This window comes from Pseudophryne corroboree, chromosome 5 (assembly GCF_028390025.1).
Source record: "Pseudophryne corroboree isolate aPseCor3 chromosome 5, aPseCor3.hap2, whole genome shotgun sequence".
Lineage (NCBI taxonomy): Eukaryota > Metazoa > Chordata > Amphibia > Anura > Myobatrachidae > Pseudophryne > Pseudophryne corroboree.
This window is the reverse complement of record NC_086448.1, coordinates 140,886,038-140,907,215: the sequence shown is the minus strand read 5'-3', so window position 1 is coordinate 140,907,215 and position 21,178 is coordinate 140,886,038. Positions and strand designations below refer to the sequence as shown.

Sequence of the window (21,178 nt, the reverse complement as noted above, 5' to 3'; positions counted from 1 at the left end):
ATGTGATAATACATACAAGCTCCCATATGGAGGGACCCACTGTAGTACAGAATTCCTCCGGATGATTTTCAATGTTATATAACAAAGAAAAAGTGCATATAGTGATATACAGTTTAAAAATGTAATATACAATCGCATAAACATACAACAGCAGAACAGTAAAACAATCAGTGCATGGTATCCAAGGTGCAGAGAATCCAAAGTGCGTAATTACCAGCAGTAAATGATAAGTGTCTCACGGCAGTTCCAAAAGCATGAGGATTTATTTTCCACGGCAATTGCGGCTGTAGCTTCCTCGGTCTTCTGGTCTATAATCAAAAGCACACGGTGTCCCCTTGGATATAAAAGCCAAGGCTGATGTACATCCATGTAAAGCATGATGGTAGAGGTCTGGTTCAGGTCACACAAAAATCCAATCGAAGGATATGTCAAGTACAGAAGCCAATTGTGCCCAGGGGTGCAGCTAGGCTGACACGTTTTGCTGGGGAGGTTCCCAGCTTTTTCAAAGATACCTTTGAAAAAGCTGGAACCCCTCCTGCGAAACATGTCTGGCTAGCTGCACCCCTGGACACAATTAGATTCTGTACTTGACATATCCTGTACATCTTCTGGGCCATTCTTAATCAAGCTGTAGATCCGGCTACAGGGGAATCCTGCTGCCACAGCACTGCCAATCATAGGACCCCACTTTTTTCAGCCTGGACAGCATCGCACAGCCAGGACGCATCATACTAAGCTTGTGATTGAACTCTCATTTAAAGGTCACATTTAAGGAACAGGACACACCAATCCTACATCACCATCGTATTATGGATGTGAAATCCACAACACTTAAGGGGTGACTATTTAAATTTTATTTCATGCAATTATATTTCTCAGCTGCTTCCAAATAGATATTACATATGTTTCTATTCTTTTGAATTGCACTTTGAGACAACTTTATAAGAAAGTATTTTATTAATAATACTTTTATTAATAAACCATTTATAATTTTATTTTACTTAACCTGTTTTGGACTTCTTTCCTCAAGTGTTTTTTGCTTATTTAAAAATCCTTTAAGGTTATACTTGCTTCTTGTGAAACTGGTAAGACTGATTTGAAGAATCTCTTGAGGTGGGAGCTCCTGAAACTCTAGTCTGTAGCCCTGGGAAATAAGATCTATGACCCAGGAATCCTGGCATGATGTTGTTCAGATGTGACTGAAATTTTTTAGTCGGGCTCCCACCTGCCAGTCTTCCAGGCATTGCGGTCCACCGTCATGCAGATGGCTTTGAGGAAGCAGAGCTGGAGCTCTGTTCCTGAGAACCGGCAGTTGCTGCTTTACATGGCTTACCTCTAGCGCATCTGTTCGCTGTAGAAGATCCTCTGACTTTGCCTTTAAACTTGGCCGTCCGAAAGGACTGTAGAGTAGGTCCTGAGTAGGTTTTCCTGGTTGGGGGAGCTGCAGAAGGAAGATATGTGGACTTACCCGCAGTAGCTTTGGCGATCCATTTGTCTAGTTCATCTCCAAATAAGGCCTCTCCTGTGAAGGGTAGGCCATCCAAGCCTTTCCTGGAGTCCGTGTCTGCAGTCCAATGGCGTAACCATAAGCCCCTGCATGCTGACACTGCCATAGCAGTGGTACGTGCATCAAGCAAACCTACTTCTTTTATGGCTTTCACCATAAAGTTAAGAGAGTCCTGTATATGTTGCAGGAGTAAAACAATCTCCCTCCTAGATAAGGAATCCAGCCCCTCAATTAGGTTACCTGACCATTTAGCAGTGGCTTTAGTAATCCACGCACAAGTTATAGTGGGTCTCTGAGCCACCCCAGCAGCCATGTACAAGGATTTTAGTGTAGTCTCAATTTTCCGATCAGCCATGTCTTTCAGGAAGGCTGCACCAGAGACAGGTAATACAATTTTTCGTGACAACCTGGACACTGATGCATCCACTATCGGTGGACTTTCTTATTTTTTCCTATACTCTGAAGGAAAAGGAAAGGGTGAGAGTAACCTCTTAGGGATTTGAATTTTTTTTATCAGGATTAACCCACAGTTCTTCAAACAGGGTATTCAATTCCTTTGATGCAGGAAAAGTGACTGAGGACTCTTTGTTTACATTAAAATAAGATTCTTCACACTCCTCTGCCACCTTATCAGGAATTTGCAGAACATCTCTCATAGCTTGTATAAGAGCCTCTATTCCCTGTGACAGAGCAGCATCCCCCCCCCCCCTTTGTGTCCACCTCACCCTCCTGCATGTCTGACCCATCTGCGTAAGAGTCAGGCTGCAGAATATGGACCAAAGTTTGTTATTGTGGACAAATGGCAGGGGACTGAGACGCTTGTTTGTGGACTGAGTCTCTATTCATATTCTCATCCACAGACTGTCGTAAGTATTGCATCTCTTTCTCATGGTGGGACAATTTATTAGAGATATTGGAAATCATTCCTTTAATGGAATCCAGCCACGCTGGTTAAGCCCTGCTAGCCTGAGAAGGTACATTACACTGAGTACATAGTTGTGAGCTCCCTGGGGAAGAGGAACACTTTGCCATACATGAAACACACTCTTTGCATGACATATTGTAAATGTGACAGCACACATACACAGGAAAGGTTAAAAGCAGAATTAACCCACAAAGAGCCCTTCCAGGGAGACACAGAGATATTGGAGCCAGCACACAGCACCCTTATTAATAATGTCAAGCTTAGCCGGGTTGCAGACTAAGTACCCAGATTGGGGACTCAGTACACTAATAATCACTCCCCCTCTGCTATGACCCCCTGGTACTGCTGAGGTAATCTGGAGTCACATCGGAGTAGCTTCGTGTCCGTGTCGGTCAGCATCTGTGTCCACTGCAGAGGGAAAATGGCGCGGGGTGAGCTGCTGGATCTGCTCATAGTGAAGCTCCGTCCCTTCAATGGCGCACGGTTTTCCCACTTTTTTAAACTGGCTGAGGTAATTTTGTGCTTAAAATAGAGACAGATCCGTTTTAAGGCTTTGATTGCCAGTCTGGTACTGTGTACATTGTACTGAGATACAGTTGTGTACTGAGTCTGGATACATAATCCGCTCCGGTTAGAAGCCATGCATCTGCGTAACCTCATGCCGCCATAATGGCCGGTGACCCACTAACTGGGATGACGGCTTAGTACTCACCACTCTTCTTTCTTCTGGGTCTGTTAGGGGTGGCGGCATGTTGCGGAAATGTAAGCTCGCCATGGTGGGTTTTGCGAATAGTTTCCTCAGGAGCTCAGTGCCCTGTCAGTGGGGAATGGAACCATTATCCCTTTAAGAGGTTGGGCCGCCCCCCCCCCCCCCCTCGCCAATCCCCCCTATGTCCCACAAAGCAGGCAGGCTGGTGTCATCCAGTCCTGCCTGAAAACAACAAACATAAAAAGAAATGCAGAAAGCTCTTCAGGGGCTTCCATAAGCGTGACCGGCTACTCCGGGCACATTTTCTAAACTGAGTCTGGTAGGAGGGGCATAGAGGCCCACACTATCAATTTCTTAAAGTGCCCATTGCTCCAAGTGGACCAATCTATACCCATGTTACTAAATGGATTCCCAGTATCCTCTAGGACGTAAGAGAAAACAGATTTACATCAGATAGGCTACTATAACTTCTGCTGATGCTTTCAGGAGCTTGAAGACAAATGAAGAACTTCAACAGCATTTGGATGACTTTCTGAGATCTATAGAAGGTCTCTTAACATATTTTTGTTTTGCTTTAGACCACTAAGGTTTCAATTGTTTTTGGCACCCGTAGTTACTGCCTAAAGTCCCCAAATGACTAAGGTTTGTCTTAAATTTTTAAGATAGGCACAGCAAGAAATCTAAGCCAGGTTCAACTGTCTGAAAGGGCATAGCAACCTTAGGTACAGGGAGTGCAGCTGCTATGGGGCCCAGAGCTGAGATGAGCCCATCTTTCCTGTCAAAGTTGCATGTGTTGTATACATTTTTCACCATTGGGTGATACAAAGGGCCCTTACAAACTTTTGTCTTGGGATATGCAATATATCTAGGTATGGCCCCTGGACCTTATTTTAATCTACTGTATGTATATATATATATATATATATATATATATATATATATATATATAAGACAAAAAAAGGAGATTGACTCACTGATTGACTCATTAAGAAATCTCTTAAACCACAAGGCCTATAATCTTGAAACTTGGTAGGTAGATTCTCCTTAGGTCCCAGGTGCTTGTTAAGAACCGGTTTTACAAATGTCACTGTTGATAAACATATGACTTACAATCTGGGAACAAACACTGTGGAGGTAAAACCCCCCCTAGCACTCCTAGGGGTGGGACAGCAGCACAAAGTATTTCAGGAGACAGCATAACTCCAGACTGCCTGGAGCAATTTACACCAAACTTGCTACACATATGACTTACACTCTGAGAAAACAAACACTTTTGGGGTAACGCACCCCTAGCACCCCTACGGGTGGGCCAGCAGCACAGACTTTATCAGGACATGCATGATATGTCAGTAACAACAGGGCTTCATGTGACAGTGGCAGTGACATGATGTGAGGAGGGAAATGGAGGTAGCAGGAAGCAGTGTCGTAACTAGGCATTTTAGCGCTGTGTGCAAGAAACGACATTGGCGCCCCCCCTATATAAGATAGGGGTAGTGCGCGCCGTAGGTGCACGGAAAATATATAGGGGCGTGGCTTCATGGGGAAGGTGCGTGACCACAAAATAATAGCAATTCATGCTACGGCGCACAGTAGTCTCCATTATTCAAATTACGCTGCACAGTAGCGCCACTACACCAGGTAGAGACCCTTTTATACATTTCAGCAGACAGCGTCCCCTTTATTACACATTACAGCAGACAGTCCCCCTTTTTACACATTACGGCAGACAGCGTCCCCTTTTTACACATTACGGCAGACAGCGTCCCCTTTTTACACATTACGGCAGACAGCGTCCCCTTTTTTGCACATTACGGCAGATAGCGTCCCCTTTTTTACACATTACAGCACACAGCGTCCCCTTGTTTAACATTACGGCAGACAGCGTCCCCATTTTTACACATTACGACAGACGGTATCCCCCTTTATACACATTGCGGCATACAGCGTCTCCCTTTTTACACATTGCGTCAGCCAGGCCCCCTTTTTACACATTACGGCAGTCAGTCCCCCTTTTTACACATTACGGCAGCCAGTCCCCCTTTTTACACATTGCGGCAGCCAGTCTCCCTTTTTACACATTGCGGCAGCCAGGCCCCCTTTTTACACATTGCGGCAGCCAGTCTCCCTTTTTACACATTGCGGCAGCCTTGTCCCCTTTTTACACATTATGGCAGACGGTGTCCCCCTGAGGGAGAGAGAGTGAGAGAGAGAGAGAGAGAGAGAGAGAGAGAGAGAGATACTTACCATCTCCCGACTGGCAATCAGGCTCCTCGTGCAGCTCCTTCGGTGCAGGCAGGTGAGAAGGAGGAGGAGAGAGGGGGACTGGAGCCTCAGCAGCGCTATTTCATTGGTAGTAAGTGCCGCTGCAGCTGTACCCTTTCCTTCCGTATTGGCTGCCCGGCGCTGCTGTGAATGCTGGGATGGAGGAACCGCATTCCAGCATCCACAGCAGCGCCTGGCAGTCAATACGGAAGGAGAGGGGGCTGCTGCAGCGGGGCTTACTATCAATGAAATAGCGCTGCTGCGGCTCCAGTCCCCCTCCCTCCAGCTCCTTCTCCGCTGCCCGGCGCTGCAGCTCTCCTCCGCAGTGCGGCGGCGGTGCACGGCGCAGACTTCAGAGGCGGCATGTAATGAGTCAATATGACTCATTACATGCTGCTGGCCATGCTCCCTTAGAGCAACTGCGCTGTGTGCCAAGCCCACTTGGCACACAAGTAGTTACAGCCCTGGCAGGAAGCCACACACTGAGAGTTATATAGTGGGAGGAGCAGGGTCCCCCAGCAGCACAGAGTATATCAGGAGATGCATAATGTGCTGCGCTATATAAGAAACTGTAAATAAATCGATCATTTCACAGGGGCACTGATATGATGTAAGAAGGGTAATGGAGGCAGCAAGAAGCCACAGACTGAGAGTTGTATAGTGAGAAGAGCACTACACAATGTGGGTCTGGAAAGCAAGATATGCCTATACACTAGATCTCCAACCAATGTAAATTAATGAACTATAATTCTAATTTACCATCCTCATGCCGTAGTGAAGCACCGGTATTCAGCTAGTGTGGTATATTTAACTTGAGGATATTATAATGTTACGTAATTTGAACTGGGGCACAATATGAAGTGGAGGCACTGTAGTGTGGCACTGCACACTATGAAGTGAATACACTGTATGTCGTAATGTGAATTTGTAGTACTGTGCTGCATAATGTGTACTGGCAGCCCTACAACGTGACATACAGTAATGTACAGTAATCTAGGGCTATGGATCAGACTATGGATCAGAAAATTAACTAGGGCACTACTATGTGGAATAATTTTAACAACTGTTGCAGAGAAGTTTCTTCTAGAAGCATTGGGACAAGGGCCCCTTCAAAATGTTGCTATGGGGCCCACAAAGTTCTGGCTGCAATCCTGACTGTATGGCTGCCTCATGGCCCATTAGTGAATACTGAAATAATATCAGTGCTACTTTATTACATCAGATTTCATCAGCAGAGTAAGGGTGGTCATTTTGTGAACTGAGACAATAAATGCTTAGTGGTAAATGACATCTTATAAAGAGGCCACAGATATTATTAGCATTCATTTAGATGCAGATATTTGAACCAAATTATCACAGGGTCACAAAAAAATATTAGAAAAGAGGAGGGGAGCAGTGTGCAGTCTCCGTATTTGCCCTATCTTCTGTCACAGGCTGGCACTGGGCAATTGAGTAAACTCTAGCACGGTGCCATAGTCTACTGTGCATATGCAGGTTTCCAAGAGTATGGCACCAGTGCCATGCTCCTGGTGATTTTGTACTGCGCATGAGCAAATCTCTGGTAAACTGACCGCATCACCATTTTCACAGTGATTTGTGCAGCACTAACACCAAAGCGGTACTCCAGAGAAGGGAGTATAATATATGGGTGTGCGTATTGGCGTATCTATAATGGGTGCAATATGTATGGTCCAGTGTTCCATTCTGGAGTCCAGCATTGCACGCTGCAATCGCAGTGGAAATCAACGCAAAATGGCACCGCGTATACGCGGTAGCAAAATTTGTCTCCGGATCATGGCGGGCGCCATGTTTACGGAGACCTGTGCATACACAGTAGACTCCGGCACAATGCCGGAGTCTATAGTGGTGTACAGAGGAGGGGGCCCACCCGGAGGTGAACACGGGCCCCCTCCTCTGTTGAAACTCCCCTGGGTATGTGGTGTAGCTCCCTGGACTCTGGAGCCCTGGGCATTACACATTCGACATCCATTATAGAGATGCCACTGAAGAAGGCACAGTTTGGGGTACAGATAACTCTTTAATTCTGAAGGGGGCTCAAAAACATATGTATTTATTTATTGAGGGCCACACAGTTTTTTTTTTTTTATCCTGTGTGGCCCTCAATAAATAAATACCTGGTACCTACCAGTCCTGGTACCTACCAACCTGGGTACCAGGATATGGGCAGTGTTATTTATACATCCAGAATGGCGACAAGCTGGCATTATCCTAGTACATATTGAAAATGCAGCCAATGTCTGAAAACTGGAGTTTTCTGGGTTTTGGCTGCATTTTCACTTTTGTACATCCTGCCCTTGGGCAGAGATAAATTGGACGTTGATAAAGTACCAACCAATCAGCTCCTAACTGCTATGTTGCAGGCTGTGTTTAAAAAATTACAATTAGGAGCTGGTTGGTTGATACTTTCTCTGACGTCCTAGTGGATGCTGGGAACTCCATAAGGACCATGGGGATAGCGGCTCCGCAGGAGACTGGGCACAACTAAAGAAAGCTTTAGGACTACCTGGTGTGCACTGGCTCCTCCCACTTTGACCCTCCTCCAGACCTCAGTTAGATTCTTGTGCCCAGCCGAGCTGGATGCACACTAGGGGCTCTCCTGAGCTCCTAGAAAGAAAGTATATTTTAGGTTTTTTATTTTACAGTGAGACCTGCTGGCAACAGGCTCACTGCAACGAGGGACTAAGGGGAGAAGAAGCGAAACTACCTGCTTGCAGCTAGCTTGGGCTTCTTAGGCTACTGGATACCATTAGCTCCAGAGGGATCGACCGCAGGACCCGTCCTTGGTGTTCGTTCCCGGAGCCGCGCCGCCGCCCCCTTTACAGAGCCAGAAGCATGAAGATGGTCCGGAAAATCGGCGGCAGAAGACTTCAGTCTTCACCAAGGTAGCACACAGCACTGCAGCTGTGCGCCATTGCTCCTCATGTACACCTCACACTCCGGTCACTGATGGGTGCAGATCGCTGGGGAGGGGGGGGGGGCGCCCTGAGCAGCAATATTAAGACCTTGGCTGGCAAAATAATCACAATATATAGTCCCAGAGGCTATATATGTGATAAATACCCCTGCCAGAATCCATATAAAAGCGGGAGAAAAGTCAGCGAAAAAGGGGCGGAGCTACCTCCCTCAGCACACTGGCGCCATTTTCTCTTCACAGCTCCGCAGGAAGGCAGCTCCCCAGGCTCTCCCCTGTAGTTTTCAGGCTCAAAGGGTTAAAAAGAGAGGGGGGGCACTAAATTTAGGCGCAATTTGTGTATACAAGCAGCTATTAGGGGAAAAAATCACTCAGTTATAGTGTTAATCCCTGCATTATATAGCGCTCTGGTGTGTGCTGGCATACTCTCTCTCTGTCTCCTCAACAGACTTTGTGGGGTCCTGTCCTCAGTCAGAGCATTCCCTGTGTGTGTGCGGTGTGTCGGTACGGCTGTGTCGACATGTTTGATTAGGAAGGTTACATGGAGGCGGAGCAGATGCCGATAAAAGCGATGTCGCCCCCTGTGGGGTCGACACCAGAGTGGATGGATAGGTGGAAGGTATTAACCGACAATGTCAACTCCTTACATAAAAGGCTGGATGACGTAACAGCTGTGGGACAGCCGGCTTTTCAGCCCGCGCCTGCCCAGGCGTCTCAAAGGCCATCAGGGGCTCAAAAAACGCCCGTTACCTCAGATGGCAGACACAGATGTTGACACGGAGTCTGACTCCAGGGTCGACGAGGTTGAGACATATACAAAATCCACTAGGAACATTCGTTGCATGATCTCGGCAATGAAAAATGTGTTACACATTTCTGACATTAACCCAAGTACCACATAAAAGGGGTTTTATGTTTGGGGAGAAAAAGCAGCCAGTGTTTTGTTCCCCCATCAGATGAGTGAATGAAGAGTGTGAAGAAGCGTGGGTTCCCCGATAAGAAACTTGTAATTTCTAAAAAGTTACTGCTGGCGTGCCCTTTCCCGCCAGAGGATAGGTCACGTTGGGAGATATCCCCTAGGGTGGATAAGGCGCTCACACATTTGTCATAAAAGGTGGCACTACCGTTTTAGGATATGACCACTTTGAAGGAGCCTGCTGATAAAAAGCAGGAGGCTATCCTAAAGTCTGTATATACACACTCAGGTATTGTACTGAGACCTGCAATTACCTCAGCATGAATAGTGCTGCTGCAGCAGGGTCTGATACCCTGTCAGATAATATTAATACCCTAGACAGGGATAATATTTGGCTAACATAGAGCATATTAAAGACGTAGTCTTATATATGAAGGATGCACAGAGGGATATTTGCCGGCTGGTATCCAGAATTAATGCAAGGTCCATTCTGCCAGGAGGGTATTAGAGACCCGGCAGTGGACAGGTGATGCTGATTTTAAAAGGCACATGGAGATTCTGCCTTATAAGGGTGAGGAATTGTTTGGGGATGGTCTCTGGGACCTCGTATACACAGTAACAGCTGGGAAGAAATTTTTTTACCTCAGGTTTCCTCACAGCCTAAGAAAGCACTGTATTATCAGGTACAGTCCTTTCGGCTTCAGAAAAGCAAGGGGGCCAAAGGCGCTTCCTTTTCTGCACAAGGGAAGAAGGAAAAGGCTGCACAGACAGCCAGTTCCCAGGATCAAAAATCTTCCCCCGCTTCCTCTGAGTCCACAGCATGACGCTGGGGCTCCACAGGTGGAGACAGGTGCGATGGGGGCGCGTCTCGGGAACTTCAGGGCCCAGTGGGCTTGCCCACAGGTGGATTCCTGGGTTCTGCAAGTAGTATCACAGGAATACAAGCTGGAGTTCGAGACGACTCCCCCTAGCTGTTACCTCACATCAGCCTTGCCTGCTGCCCTCGGAGATAGGGAGTTAGTACTGGTGGCAATTCACAAGCTGTACTTCCAGCAGGTGAAATCAAGGTACCCCTCCTTCAACAAGGCCGGGGTTACTATTCCAAAAAGTTTGTGGTACCGAAACCAGACGGTTCGGTGAGACCCATTCTACAATTGAAATCCTTGAACATTTATGTACGAAGGTTCAAATTCAAAATGGAATCGCTCAGGGCGATTATTGCAAGCCTGGAGAATTTTCAGGGTATCACTGGACATCAAGGATGCTTACCTACATGTCCCTCTTTACCCTCCTCACCAGGAGTATCTCAAAATTGTGGTACAGGATTGTCATTACCAATTCCAGACCTTGCCGTTGGTCTGTCCCCGGCACCGAGGGTATTTACCAAGGAAATGGCCAAAATAATTATCCCGTACTTGGACAATCTCCTTATAAAGGCGAGGTCCAGGGAGCAGTTGTTTGTCAGGGTAGCAGTATCTCGGGAAGTGCTACAACAGCACGGCTGGATTCTGAATATTCCAAAGTCGCAGCTGGTTCCTACGACGCGTCTACTGTTCCTGGGTATGGTTCTGGACACAGACCAGAAAAAAGTGTTTCTCTCGGAGGAGAAAGCCAAGGAGCTGTCATCTCTAGTCAGAGGCCTCCTGAAACCAAAACAGGTGTCGGTGCATCACTGCACGCGAGTCCGGTAAAAAAAAATGGTAGCTTCCTACGAAGCAATTCCATTCGGCAGGTTCCATACAAGAACTTTTCAGTGGGACCTGTTGGACAAGTGGTCCGGATCACATCTTCAGATGCATCGGCTGATAACCCTGTCTCCAAGGACCAGGGTATCTCTGCTGTGGTGGCTGCAGAGTGCTCATCTTCAAGAGGGCCGCAGATTCGCCATACAGGACTGGGTCCTGGTGACCACGGATGCCAGCCTTCGAGGCTGGGGGGCAGTCACACAGGGAAGAAACTTCCAGGGACTATGGTCAAATCTGGAGATTTCCCTACACATAAATATTCTGGAACTAAGGGCCATTTACAATGCCCTAAGTCAGGCAAGACCCCTGCTTCAAAACCAGCTGGTACTGATCCAATCAGACAACATTACGGCAGTCGCCCATGTAAACCGACAGGGCGGCACAAGAAGCAGGATGGCGTGGCAGAAGCCACAAGGATTCTCCGATGGGCGGAAAATCACGTGTTAGCACGGTCAGCAGTGTTCATTCCGGGAGTGGACAACTGGGAAGCAGACTTCCTCAGCAGACACGACCTACACCCGGGAGAGTGGGGACTTCATACAGAAGTCTTCCAACTGATTGTAAACCATTGGGAAAGGCCACAGGTGGACATGATGGCGTCCCGCCTAAACAAAAAGCTAGAAAGATATTGTGCCAGGTCGAGAGACCCTCAGGCAATAGCTGTGGACGCTCTAGGGACACCGTGGGTGTACCAGTCGGTTTATGTGTTCCTTCCTCTTCCTCTCATACCCAAGGTACTGAGGATAATAAGGAAAAGAGGAGTAAGTACTATACTCATTGTTCCGGATTGGTCAAGAAGAACTTGGTACCCGGAACTTCAAGAAATAATCTCAGAGGACCCATGGCCTCTACCGCTCAGACAGGACTTGCTGCAGCAGGGGCCGTGTCTGTCCCAAGACTTACCACGGCTGCGTTGGCGGCATGGCAGTTGAACGCCGGATCCTGAAGGAAAAGGACATTCCGGAGGAAGTCATTCCTACGCTGATTAAAGCTTGGAAAGAAGTAACCGCAACCATTATCACCGCATTTGGCGAAAATATGTTGCGTGGTGTGAGGCCAGGAAGGCCCCAGCAGAGGAATTTCAGCTGGGTCGATTTCTGCACTTCCTACTGTCAGGAGTGACTATGGGCCTAAAATTGGGTTCCATTAAGGTCCAGATTTCGGTTCTGTCGATTTTCTTCCAGAAAGAACTGGCTTCACTGCCTGAAGTTCAGACATTTGTAAAAGGAGTGCTGCATATTCAGCCCCCTTTTGTGCCTTCAGTGGCACATTGGGATCTCAACGTGGTGTTGGATTTTCTAAAATCACACTGGTTTGAACCACTTAAAACCATAGATTTAAAATATCTCACGTGAAAGGTGGTCATGCTATTGGCCTTGGCTTCGGCCAGGTGTGTGTCAGAATTGGCGGCTTTGTTGGGTAAAAGCCCTTATCTGTTTTTCCATATGGATAGGGCAGAATTGAGGACTCGTCCCCAGTTTCTCCCTAAGGTGGTATCAGCTTTTCACTTGAACCAACCTATTGTGGTGCCTGCGGCTACTAGGGACTTGGAGGATTCCAAGTTACTTGACATAGTCAGGGCCTTGAAAATTATGTTTCCAGGACGGCTGGAGTCAGGAAAACTGACTCGCTATTTATCCTGTATGCACCCAACAAGTTGGGTGCTCCTGCTTCTAAGCAGACTATTGCTTGCTAGATTTGTAGCACAATTCAGCTTGCGCATTCTGCGGCTGGACTGCCGCATCCTAAATCTGTAAAAGCCCATTCCACAAGGAAGAGGGCTCTTCTTGGGCGGCTGCCGAGGGGTCTCGGCTTTACAACTTTGCCGAGCTGCTACTTGGTCAGGGTCAAACACGTTTGCAAAATTCTACAAAATTGATACCCTGGCTGAGGAGGACCTTGAGTTCTCTCATTCGGTGCTACAGAGTCATCCGCACTCTCCCACCTGTTTGGGAGCTTTGGTATAATCCCCATGGTCCTTACGGAGTTCCCAGCATCCACTAGGACGTCAGAGAAAATAAGATTTTACTCACCGGTAAATCTATTTCTCGTAGTCCGTAGTCCCAAGTGTGGATTGTCTGCAATACTTGTATATAGTTATTGCCTAACTAAAGGGTTATTGTTGAGCCATCTGTTGAGAGGCTCAGTTATATTTCATACTGTTAACTGGGTATAGTATCACGAGTTATACGGTGTGATTGGTGTGGCTGGTATGAGTCTTACACGGGATTCAAAATCCTTCCTTATTGTGTCAGCTCTTCCGGGCACAGTATCCTAACTGAGGTCTGGAGGAGGGTCATAGTGGGAGGAGCCAGTGCACACCAGGTAGTCCTAAAGCTTTCTTTAGTTGTGCCCAGTCTCCTGCGGAGCCGCTATCCCCATGGTCCTTACGGAGTTCCCAGCATCCACTACGGACTACGAGAAATAGATTTACCGGTGAGTAAAATCTTATTTTAATTCTGTCCCTATATCTCTCACCAAGTTTTAGTACATAGACCTCATAGGGTTGTAAGGCATATATGCCATTCTCTACTCCTGTGTCGTTGTTTATTCATATATAGTGTTTATATAAAACCATGGCAGCACTTTGGCTACATCCACCTAGGAGCGCCGGCTTAGGAAAACAAAAACAAAGTCATGAATGGAGACAGCATTCACTTTTGACAATGTGGAGTAGATTTGCGAGATATTAAAGCATCAGTGGCTTTGACTGATATTTTATAACTATCAATAGAAAGGATTCTGATGATCTGCATCTTTGACAACCTGCACATTAGTAAATCTCCCTCTACGGACTCCCGAAAACTGATTGTAGAATTATTCTGGCAAGACTGATTGAAGTACAATGAACCAGAAAATCTGACACATTCTCATCTTAATATTTCTACAAGTATCATAAACAAAGAACATAAGTTTGCAGATGTCGCCAGCCTCATTGTTGCCGCAATGCATATGCACTGTAGTGATTAAGTGTGACTGTGACCATTCGCACTTGTGATCGCACAATGTTAAGTCTATCGGCCTTGGGTATGCTGATAAACACAAGCCAGTAAATGTGTAAATGTCCAACGCCAAACTAGTGGCGGATGCGAATAGCCATAGCAACAACGAGGCTGGCTACATCTCTATGTAAGCACTGTTACATTGCCCATTGTTTAACACAAGACATATCCTAATGATATATGCCATATGCTTCATACATGTCTTACCATGGTAATATGTGCCATTAAACCAATTAATCCCATGATCAATAACATTATTGATAAAAAGTTAGTTTTTTGACTCCTTTTTACATTATCTTGTTCGCCAAATGCCTGTAAAAGTAAAAAAGAAAAAAGAAAAACATACATTAAATTAAATATGAGATGGAATCGTTTATTTAAATTTCTTTTGATAAAGACCAAATGATTCAATTGCATGAAATGTGGCAAACACGGTAGTAAATGTTGTCCACACAGGTCCAGGCATCACACCAACAAAAGTATTCCCGCTACCCTGACACTGACTAGTATGCTAGTACTACTGGGTACGCTTCGGCAATGTTTTATAAATGTGCTATAAACTGCCATGTGTTTGTGCCACTGCCCTGTTGCTTAGTAACCAGCCAGCACGCTGCAGCCTTTAACTACTGTTGGTGAAAACAGTAATGTGAAATTAAGGTTATTGAGGTTAATAATACTGTAGAAACAAGAAAAGGGCCACATTATGTGATTTTAGCTTTTTAAATTTTTTTTTTTCAAAGAACAGTACAAACAATAGAGTTATATCTTTTTAACTCATAGCTCTGTTCAAACTGCATGAAGTCGCATGGCATATAGATACACGTGAACAAAGCACCAGAGGCGTAACTAGGATTTTCGGAGCCCAGGGCAAGATGAAGAGTGGCGCCCCCCCCCCCAAAAAAAAAAAAACACTAAAAGAAGTATGTGCTCGCGCCCTGAAAAAATGGCCATGACCACGCACCAGAAGGGGTGTGGCCACACTCCGGAAGGGGTGTGGCCACTGAAAATAGGGCGTGCCAACATTACTATCACCTACCCCGTGTCGCTTCTCAGCACACTATCATCCATCCCTTGTGTCGTCTCTTAGCACACCTTCATTCGATTTTTGCACAGTACGTATGCAGAGTCCTCTCTTTACACAGTGCCAGATACACAGTGCTCCACAGTGCCAGATACACAGTGACAGATACAGCGCCCCACAGCGCCAGATACAATGCCGCACAGTGCCAGTTACATGCCCCACAGTGCCAGTTACATTGCACCACAGTGCCAGATACATTGCCCCACAGTGCCAGATAAATTGCCCCACAGTGCCAGTTACAATGCTCCACAGTGCCAGATACAATGCTCCACAGTGCCAGATACATGCTCCACAGTGCCAGATACATTACCCCACAGTGCCAGTTACAATGCACCACAGTGCCAGTCACATGCCCCACAGTGCCAGTCACATGCCCCACAGTGCCAGTCACATGCCCCACAGTGCCAGTCACATGCCCCACAGTGCCAGTTACATTGCCCCACTGTGTCAGATACATGCTCTATAGTGCCAGTTCCATGCCCCACAGTGCCAGATATATGCCCCACAGTGCCAGATATAAAATCCCACCCCCCGTCACTCACCGCTTCTCTGTGCTATGTGAGGGGAGGAGAGTGCAGCGCAGCACCTCTCCTGCCCCTCAACGCTCTGGCGGCGGCTATGTGGTCTCCGGTGGCGGCTATGGCTATGTAGCGCTATGTGGCGCCGATTCGTTAGCCAATCAGAGCTCGCGGATCAGCAGCCAATCAGGAGCCGGTCCGCAAGCTCTGATTGGCTAACACCAGTGTCCTTGGACACACGCAGCGCTGCTGGCAGTGCGGCAGCGGCGGTGAGGACATTGAGGGGAGGGAGATACGCTGCGCTCTCCTCCCATCACATTGCGGCATGACGGGGGTGAGTGGGCATGATTCCCTGGCCACCAGTGGCGCCCCCCTCTGCTGGGCCTGCCAAGGCGCCCAGGGCACGTGCCCCACTCGCCCTACCCTAGTTACGCCTCTGCAAAGCACACTAGGGTAAAGTGCACCAAACAGTACAATTTACAGCAGAGTGCAGCGCAGCAATCAGTAGTGTGCCTCCATAGTCACTATAGAGCACAGCCACTTTTGGATACAGCACAGCTAATACAGCAGAGTATAGTGCAGCATACAGCAGTATGCAGTCAGTGTGCCCCTACATACAGTCACCATAGAGCACAGCCATTTGTGGACAAAGCACAGCTAATACAGCATAGTGCAGCATCGAGCAGCATGCCCCTACATACAGTCACTATAAAGAACAGCCACTTGCGGAGACAGCACAGCTAATACAGCAGAGTATAGCGCAGCATACAGCAGTGTTAAGTCCCTGTGACACTACATATAGTCACCATAGAGCACAGCCACTTGTGAACAAAGTACAGCTAATACAGTAGAGTATAGCACAGCATGCAGCAGCGTGCAGTCAGTGTGTCCCTACATATAGTCACCATAGAGCACAGCCACTTGTGAACAAAGTGCAGCTAATACAGTAGAGTATAGCACAGCATACAGCAGCGTGCAGTCAGTGTGTCCCTATACAGTCACTGGAGCACAGCCACTTGTGGATACAGCACAGCAAATACAGCAGAGGACAGCGTAGCAAATGGCAATGTGCTTTAGTGTGAAATGGCGCAAGTTCCGGACGCAGCATCTTAAATAGAATCCAAGTCCTGCGAGAATCCGACACCGGGAGGATGATGTTCGGCCTCGATGTGGGCTCTGAGTCTAGGCGGGAACACCCAAGCTGCGGCTCAGATGAACTTGGATCAGTAAATCAGTCAAGAGCTAGCTAGGCAACCACAAGAGCTCATATACTATACGTGGTGGTGGCTTCTCTACATAAGGAAGGCAAATGGCACTATAATATTTATTGAAATTTTGCAATATAGGGGTACAGCAAGCAACAACAACAACGAGGAAAGGGAACATGGGGTAGGAACACATGGGAAACTGAATACACAGACTACTGTACAAAAACCAGTAACTCAAAACAGGCTAAAGAGACATAGATAAACAGTCAGATAACAGAAAGCAATACCAACAGTTCAAGGGGAAACATCCTCTATCTGATTATATTGTAATGGGTCTGAGAGGGAAGGTTTGTGAATTAACTGAGCGACAACATTATCAGTTACATATTCATGCCAGGCCATCCACTTCAATGGGGATGAGGCTGAAGAAGAATAGGGAACAAAGGTTATTTCCAAGTTAAAATTAAAATGAACTCTACAATCTCCATGCAGATCTTGACAATATATGTACAAACATAAACATGGAACAAAGTAACATAGTAACATAGTACTTGAGGTTCAGTATAGGCAAATTGCCCACCGTGTTCAACCTGATTTAAGTTGTGATGATCCTACATACTTGATGAATAATGTTTTATGACTAGTTAGCTACTATAACTCGTGTTACCCCCGGATTAACCACGTTGATATTTTAAGTATTATAACCTTGGATAGCTTTTTCATTCAGAAATTTATCCATTCCTTTTTTAAATCCAATGACAGAGTCTGCCATTACCACCTTCCCTGGCAGGGAATTCCACATCCTGATTGCCCTAACAGTAAAGAACCCTTTCCTCCATTGCGTTCAGAACTTTCTCTCCTCCAGTCGCAGTGAGTGCCCACGTGTCCTAAACTGTGTTCTTTTAATAAATAACTCCTCTGATAACTCTTTGTGATGTCCCTTTACATATTTGAAGATATTAATAATATCTCCTCTTAGGCGCCTCTTCTAGTGTATACATATTCAGCCTAGTAAGTATTTCCTTATAGTCCAGTCCTTCTAAGCCTTTAATCAATTTAGTAGCTCGCCTTTGAACACTTTCGAATACACTGATGTCTTTTTTATACAATGGTGCCCAAAACTGAACACAATATTCCAGGTGCGGAGGTACCAATGTCTTATACAGCGGCATGATTACATCCGAGTCCCTTGTCTCAATTCCCCTATTTATGCACGCTAGCACCTTACTTGCCTTCTTTACTGTGTTTTGACATTGTGTATGGTTATTAAGCCTATTATCAAAGAATAGCCCCAAATCTTTTTCCAACTCTGTTTCCCCTATGCATTCTCCATTTAATATGTAGGATGCAAGTTTGTTTTTAGTCCCAAAATGCATAACCTTGCATTTGTCTGTATTGAACCTCATTTTCCATTTAGACGCCCAGAGTTCAAGTTTAGATAGAGCATTCTGCAAGGACTCCACATCTAATTCTGAATTTATTACCTTACACAGTTTAGTATCATCTGCAACGATTAACACTGTGCTTTCCAGGTCTATTTCTAGGTCATTGATAAATATGTTGAACAGTAGTGGTCCGAGTACGGACCCTTGTGGTATTCCGCTGACTACTGGGGACCAGGTTGAGGACTTCCCGTTGACCACTACTCGCTGTAACCTGCTATCCAACCAGATGCTTATCCATGTGCAAATAGTTTTTCCTAGGCCAAGCTCCTTTAATTTGATCATCAGTCTCCTGTGAGGAACTGTATTGAAGGCTTTTGCAAACTTTAGGAAGGCCACATCCACTGCTTTTTCTTGATCAAGATTATTGCTCACTTCCTGGTAGAAGCTAATTAAGTTAGTCTGACATGACCTGTCCCTCACAAACCCGTGCTGGTTCTTGCTAATAATCCTAGTGGACTGTAGATACTCCTATATGCTGTTGCTTAGAATTCCTTCCAATATTTTCCCCACTATAGATGTTAAACTAACTGGTCTGTAGTTTCACGGAAGATTTTTGGATCCCTTTTTAAATAATGGCACTACCTCAGCTATACGCCAATCCTTCAGTACCAAGTGTTGTACAATTGGTTGGAAGCCAATTGAGAAGACATGAAAGATTCTTGATGAGGGAATCTCGATAATAAACTAAAGGCAGATCATGACAGAACAATGAAAAGATTACAAAGTAGAGTCATCATTTCCCCACACCCTATAAGAAGCATGTGGGTTTTGAAAGACACCTGACACTACACCGACTTCAGACTTCCTGTTCTCGAGGGAGGATTTATGCCCTATCCTAACATGACCACCAAGATCATTACTGAGCATGTGCAGGGGACATCTTGTTTTTAATGCGTAAGTGACAGGATGGGAAACAAAGTCTCCTGTTCAGCTTTTATGAGAGACTTGGTTAATACTGTACCTGTTCTAGAGCTGTTCCAGCATCCCTGTCCCACTAACTGTTTGCAGAATACTTTCACCGGCTTGCGAGCTGTATGACACCCCACTCAACCTCAAGCTCCACTCCATCACCAGTGTACATGTAACTGTGAATGGCTGTACCTGCTATATAGTAACTAACACCTCTGGTTAAGTAACTGAACTATTCATAGTTTGAGTCATCTGACTGCTGGTGTGTGCCTAGATGCAGTGTCAACACCTGCACATACATCATTTACAACAGGTTATGGGCACAGACACCCAGACACATAAGCTACTAGTATGCAGAGAGCAGCATACAGATGACATAGTAATCACATGTAGTGCAGACTGCCATAGAGAACAGAGTGAAGACAGCACCAAGTGTTTCCAGTGTAGCAGAACAATAGCTGTTTAGTGCACAAAGGCTGCATAGTTATGGCTGTAAGAAGCAGGTATGCAGGCTCTTCATCTATGACAATGATACCTGATATATTCCTGCGCACTTTCACTGCAGCCAAACAAGGTATTTTCCAGGTGCGTCACCTAACACACCGAAAAGCATATACACAAAAGGGTTTAGGAAAAAAACTCAAGTGGTGCAGAACAAGAATGGTAACTATATGTATTACCCTTGTGAGTTAGAGTCCAATACTCTTCAAATCGGGAAGGTTCTTTGTAGGGTTCGCTTCCAGGGAGATGTATTTGAAAAAAAAAACAGAGTACAAAACAGCGTTCAGAAAATATGGTCAATGCAGAAAGTCACGGTGGGGGGCAACCCAGACCCCTTTGGCTAAGCAATGTCCAAGACATGTGATTTCCATACGTAAGGTTCACCACGGTGGATGATATGGCGTATTGCTTACATGCGTGCTTACATGGAACGAATGCAGATGGAACACATAAAGGTATCTTTAAGCTTCCTACGATCGCTCTTTATTCGGCAAGGTTCTTATGTTGACATACTCCCCAGCGATATTTATGCAAAAAGAACACAGTACCAGGAACAAATGTTAAATACGCTGCTTATGGGGATTCAAAAATGTGGGGATCACCCCAAATTCCTCCGGCTAGGTGATATATAGAGTGTGTGAATTTTATCCGTAAGGTTCACCTCAGTGCTTAGTTCAGAATACTGCTCACATATATGCTTACATAGAATGTATATAAATAAGACATATAAAGGTATCTTTATCCTTCTACACGTGATATAGCCAAACTTTGGACAATGTGTACTCGTTCACTCCTATTCCTTATATCAAATGAGTGCTCACATGAGCGCTTACTTCAAATGTTGAAGTACTTCCATATAAAGGTATCTTTGGATATCTTCAAGTGCCAGCCCCCTTTAATCCATCCGTGTCTGTGAGCTGGAGCACGCATGTAAGCAATACGCCATATCATCCACCGTGGTGAACCTTACGGATAAAAATCACGTTTCTTGAACAATGCTTAGTCAAAGGAGTCTGGGTTGCCCCCCACCGTGACCTTCTGCATTGACCATATTTTCTGAACGCTGTTTTGTACTTTCTGTTTTTTTCAAATACATCTCCCTGGAAGCGAACCTTCCCGATTTGAAGAGTATTGGGTAATACATATAGTTACCATTCTTGTTCTGCGCCACTTGAGGTTTTTTCCTAAACCCTTTTGTGTGTAGGATCTTCATCTATGATGGGATTTATCAAGCGTAAAGGCTTAAAGGTGCAGTGAATTTATACAACTTTGAAGTTTGCTAGATAAATGCAATTGAAAGATTGTGGAACATTACAGTAAATCCTGGTGCAGATCCAAGCCCAGATAATGTAGAGAGGGATATGGGCACTATTGGTTTAAGTGTGGAGCAACATGAATACTCTATTATACATAGGAAGACACCAGCTAAAGACATTTGGGAAGCACTAGAGGCAGTGTACCAAGCTGGAGGTCTCATGAGGAGAATATATTAAGATGTGTATCATATAAAACAAAATT

General features: G+C 45.7%; 1 protein-coding gene across 1 annotated transcript in view; it reads right to left on the bottom strand.

The window, feature by feature from the left end:
- The window catches only part of LOC134927385 (ATP-dependent translocase ABCB1-like), a 943,310-nt gene that overhangs the window by 432,566 nt on the left and 489,566 nt on the right, over positions 1-21,178 (bottom strand). The window contains exon 14 of the mRNA XM_063921755.1: positions 14,206-14,310. Coding sequence (XP_063777825.1) covers positions 14,206-14,310 — 105 coding nt within the window. The remainder of the gene's footprint in view (positions 1-14,205; positions 14,311-21,178) is intronic.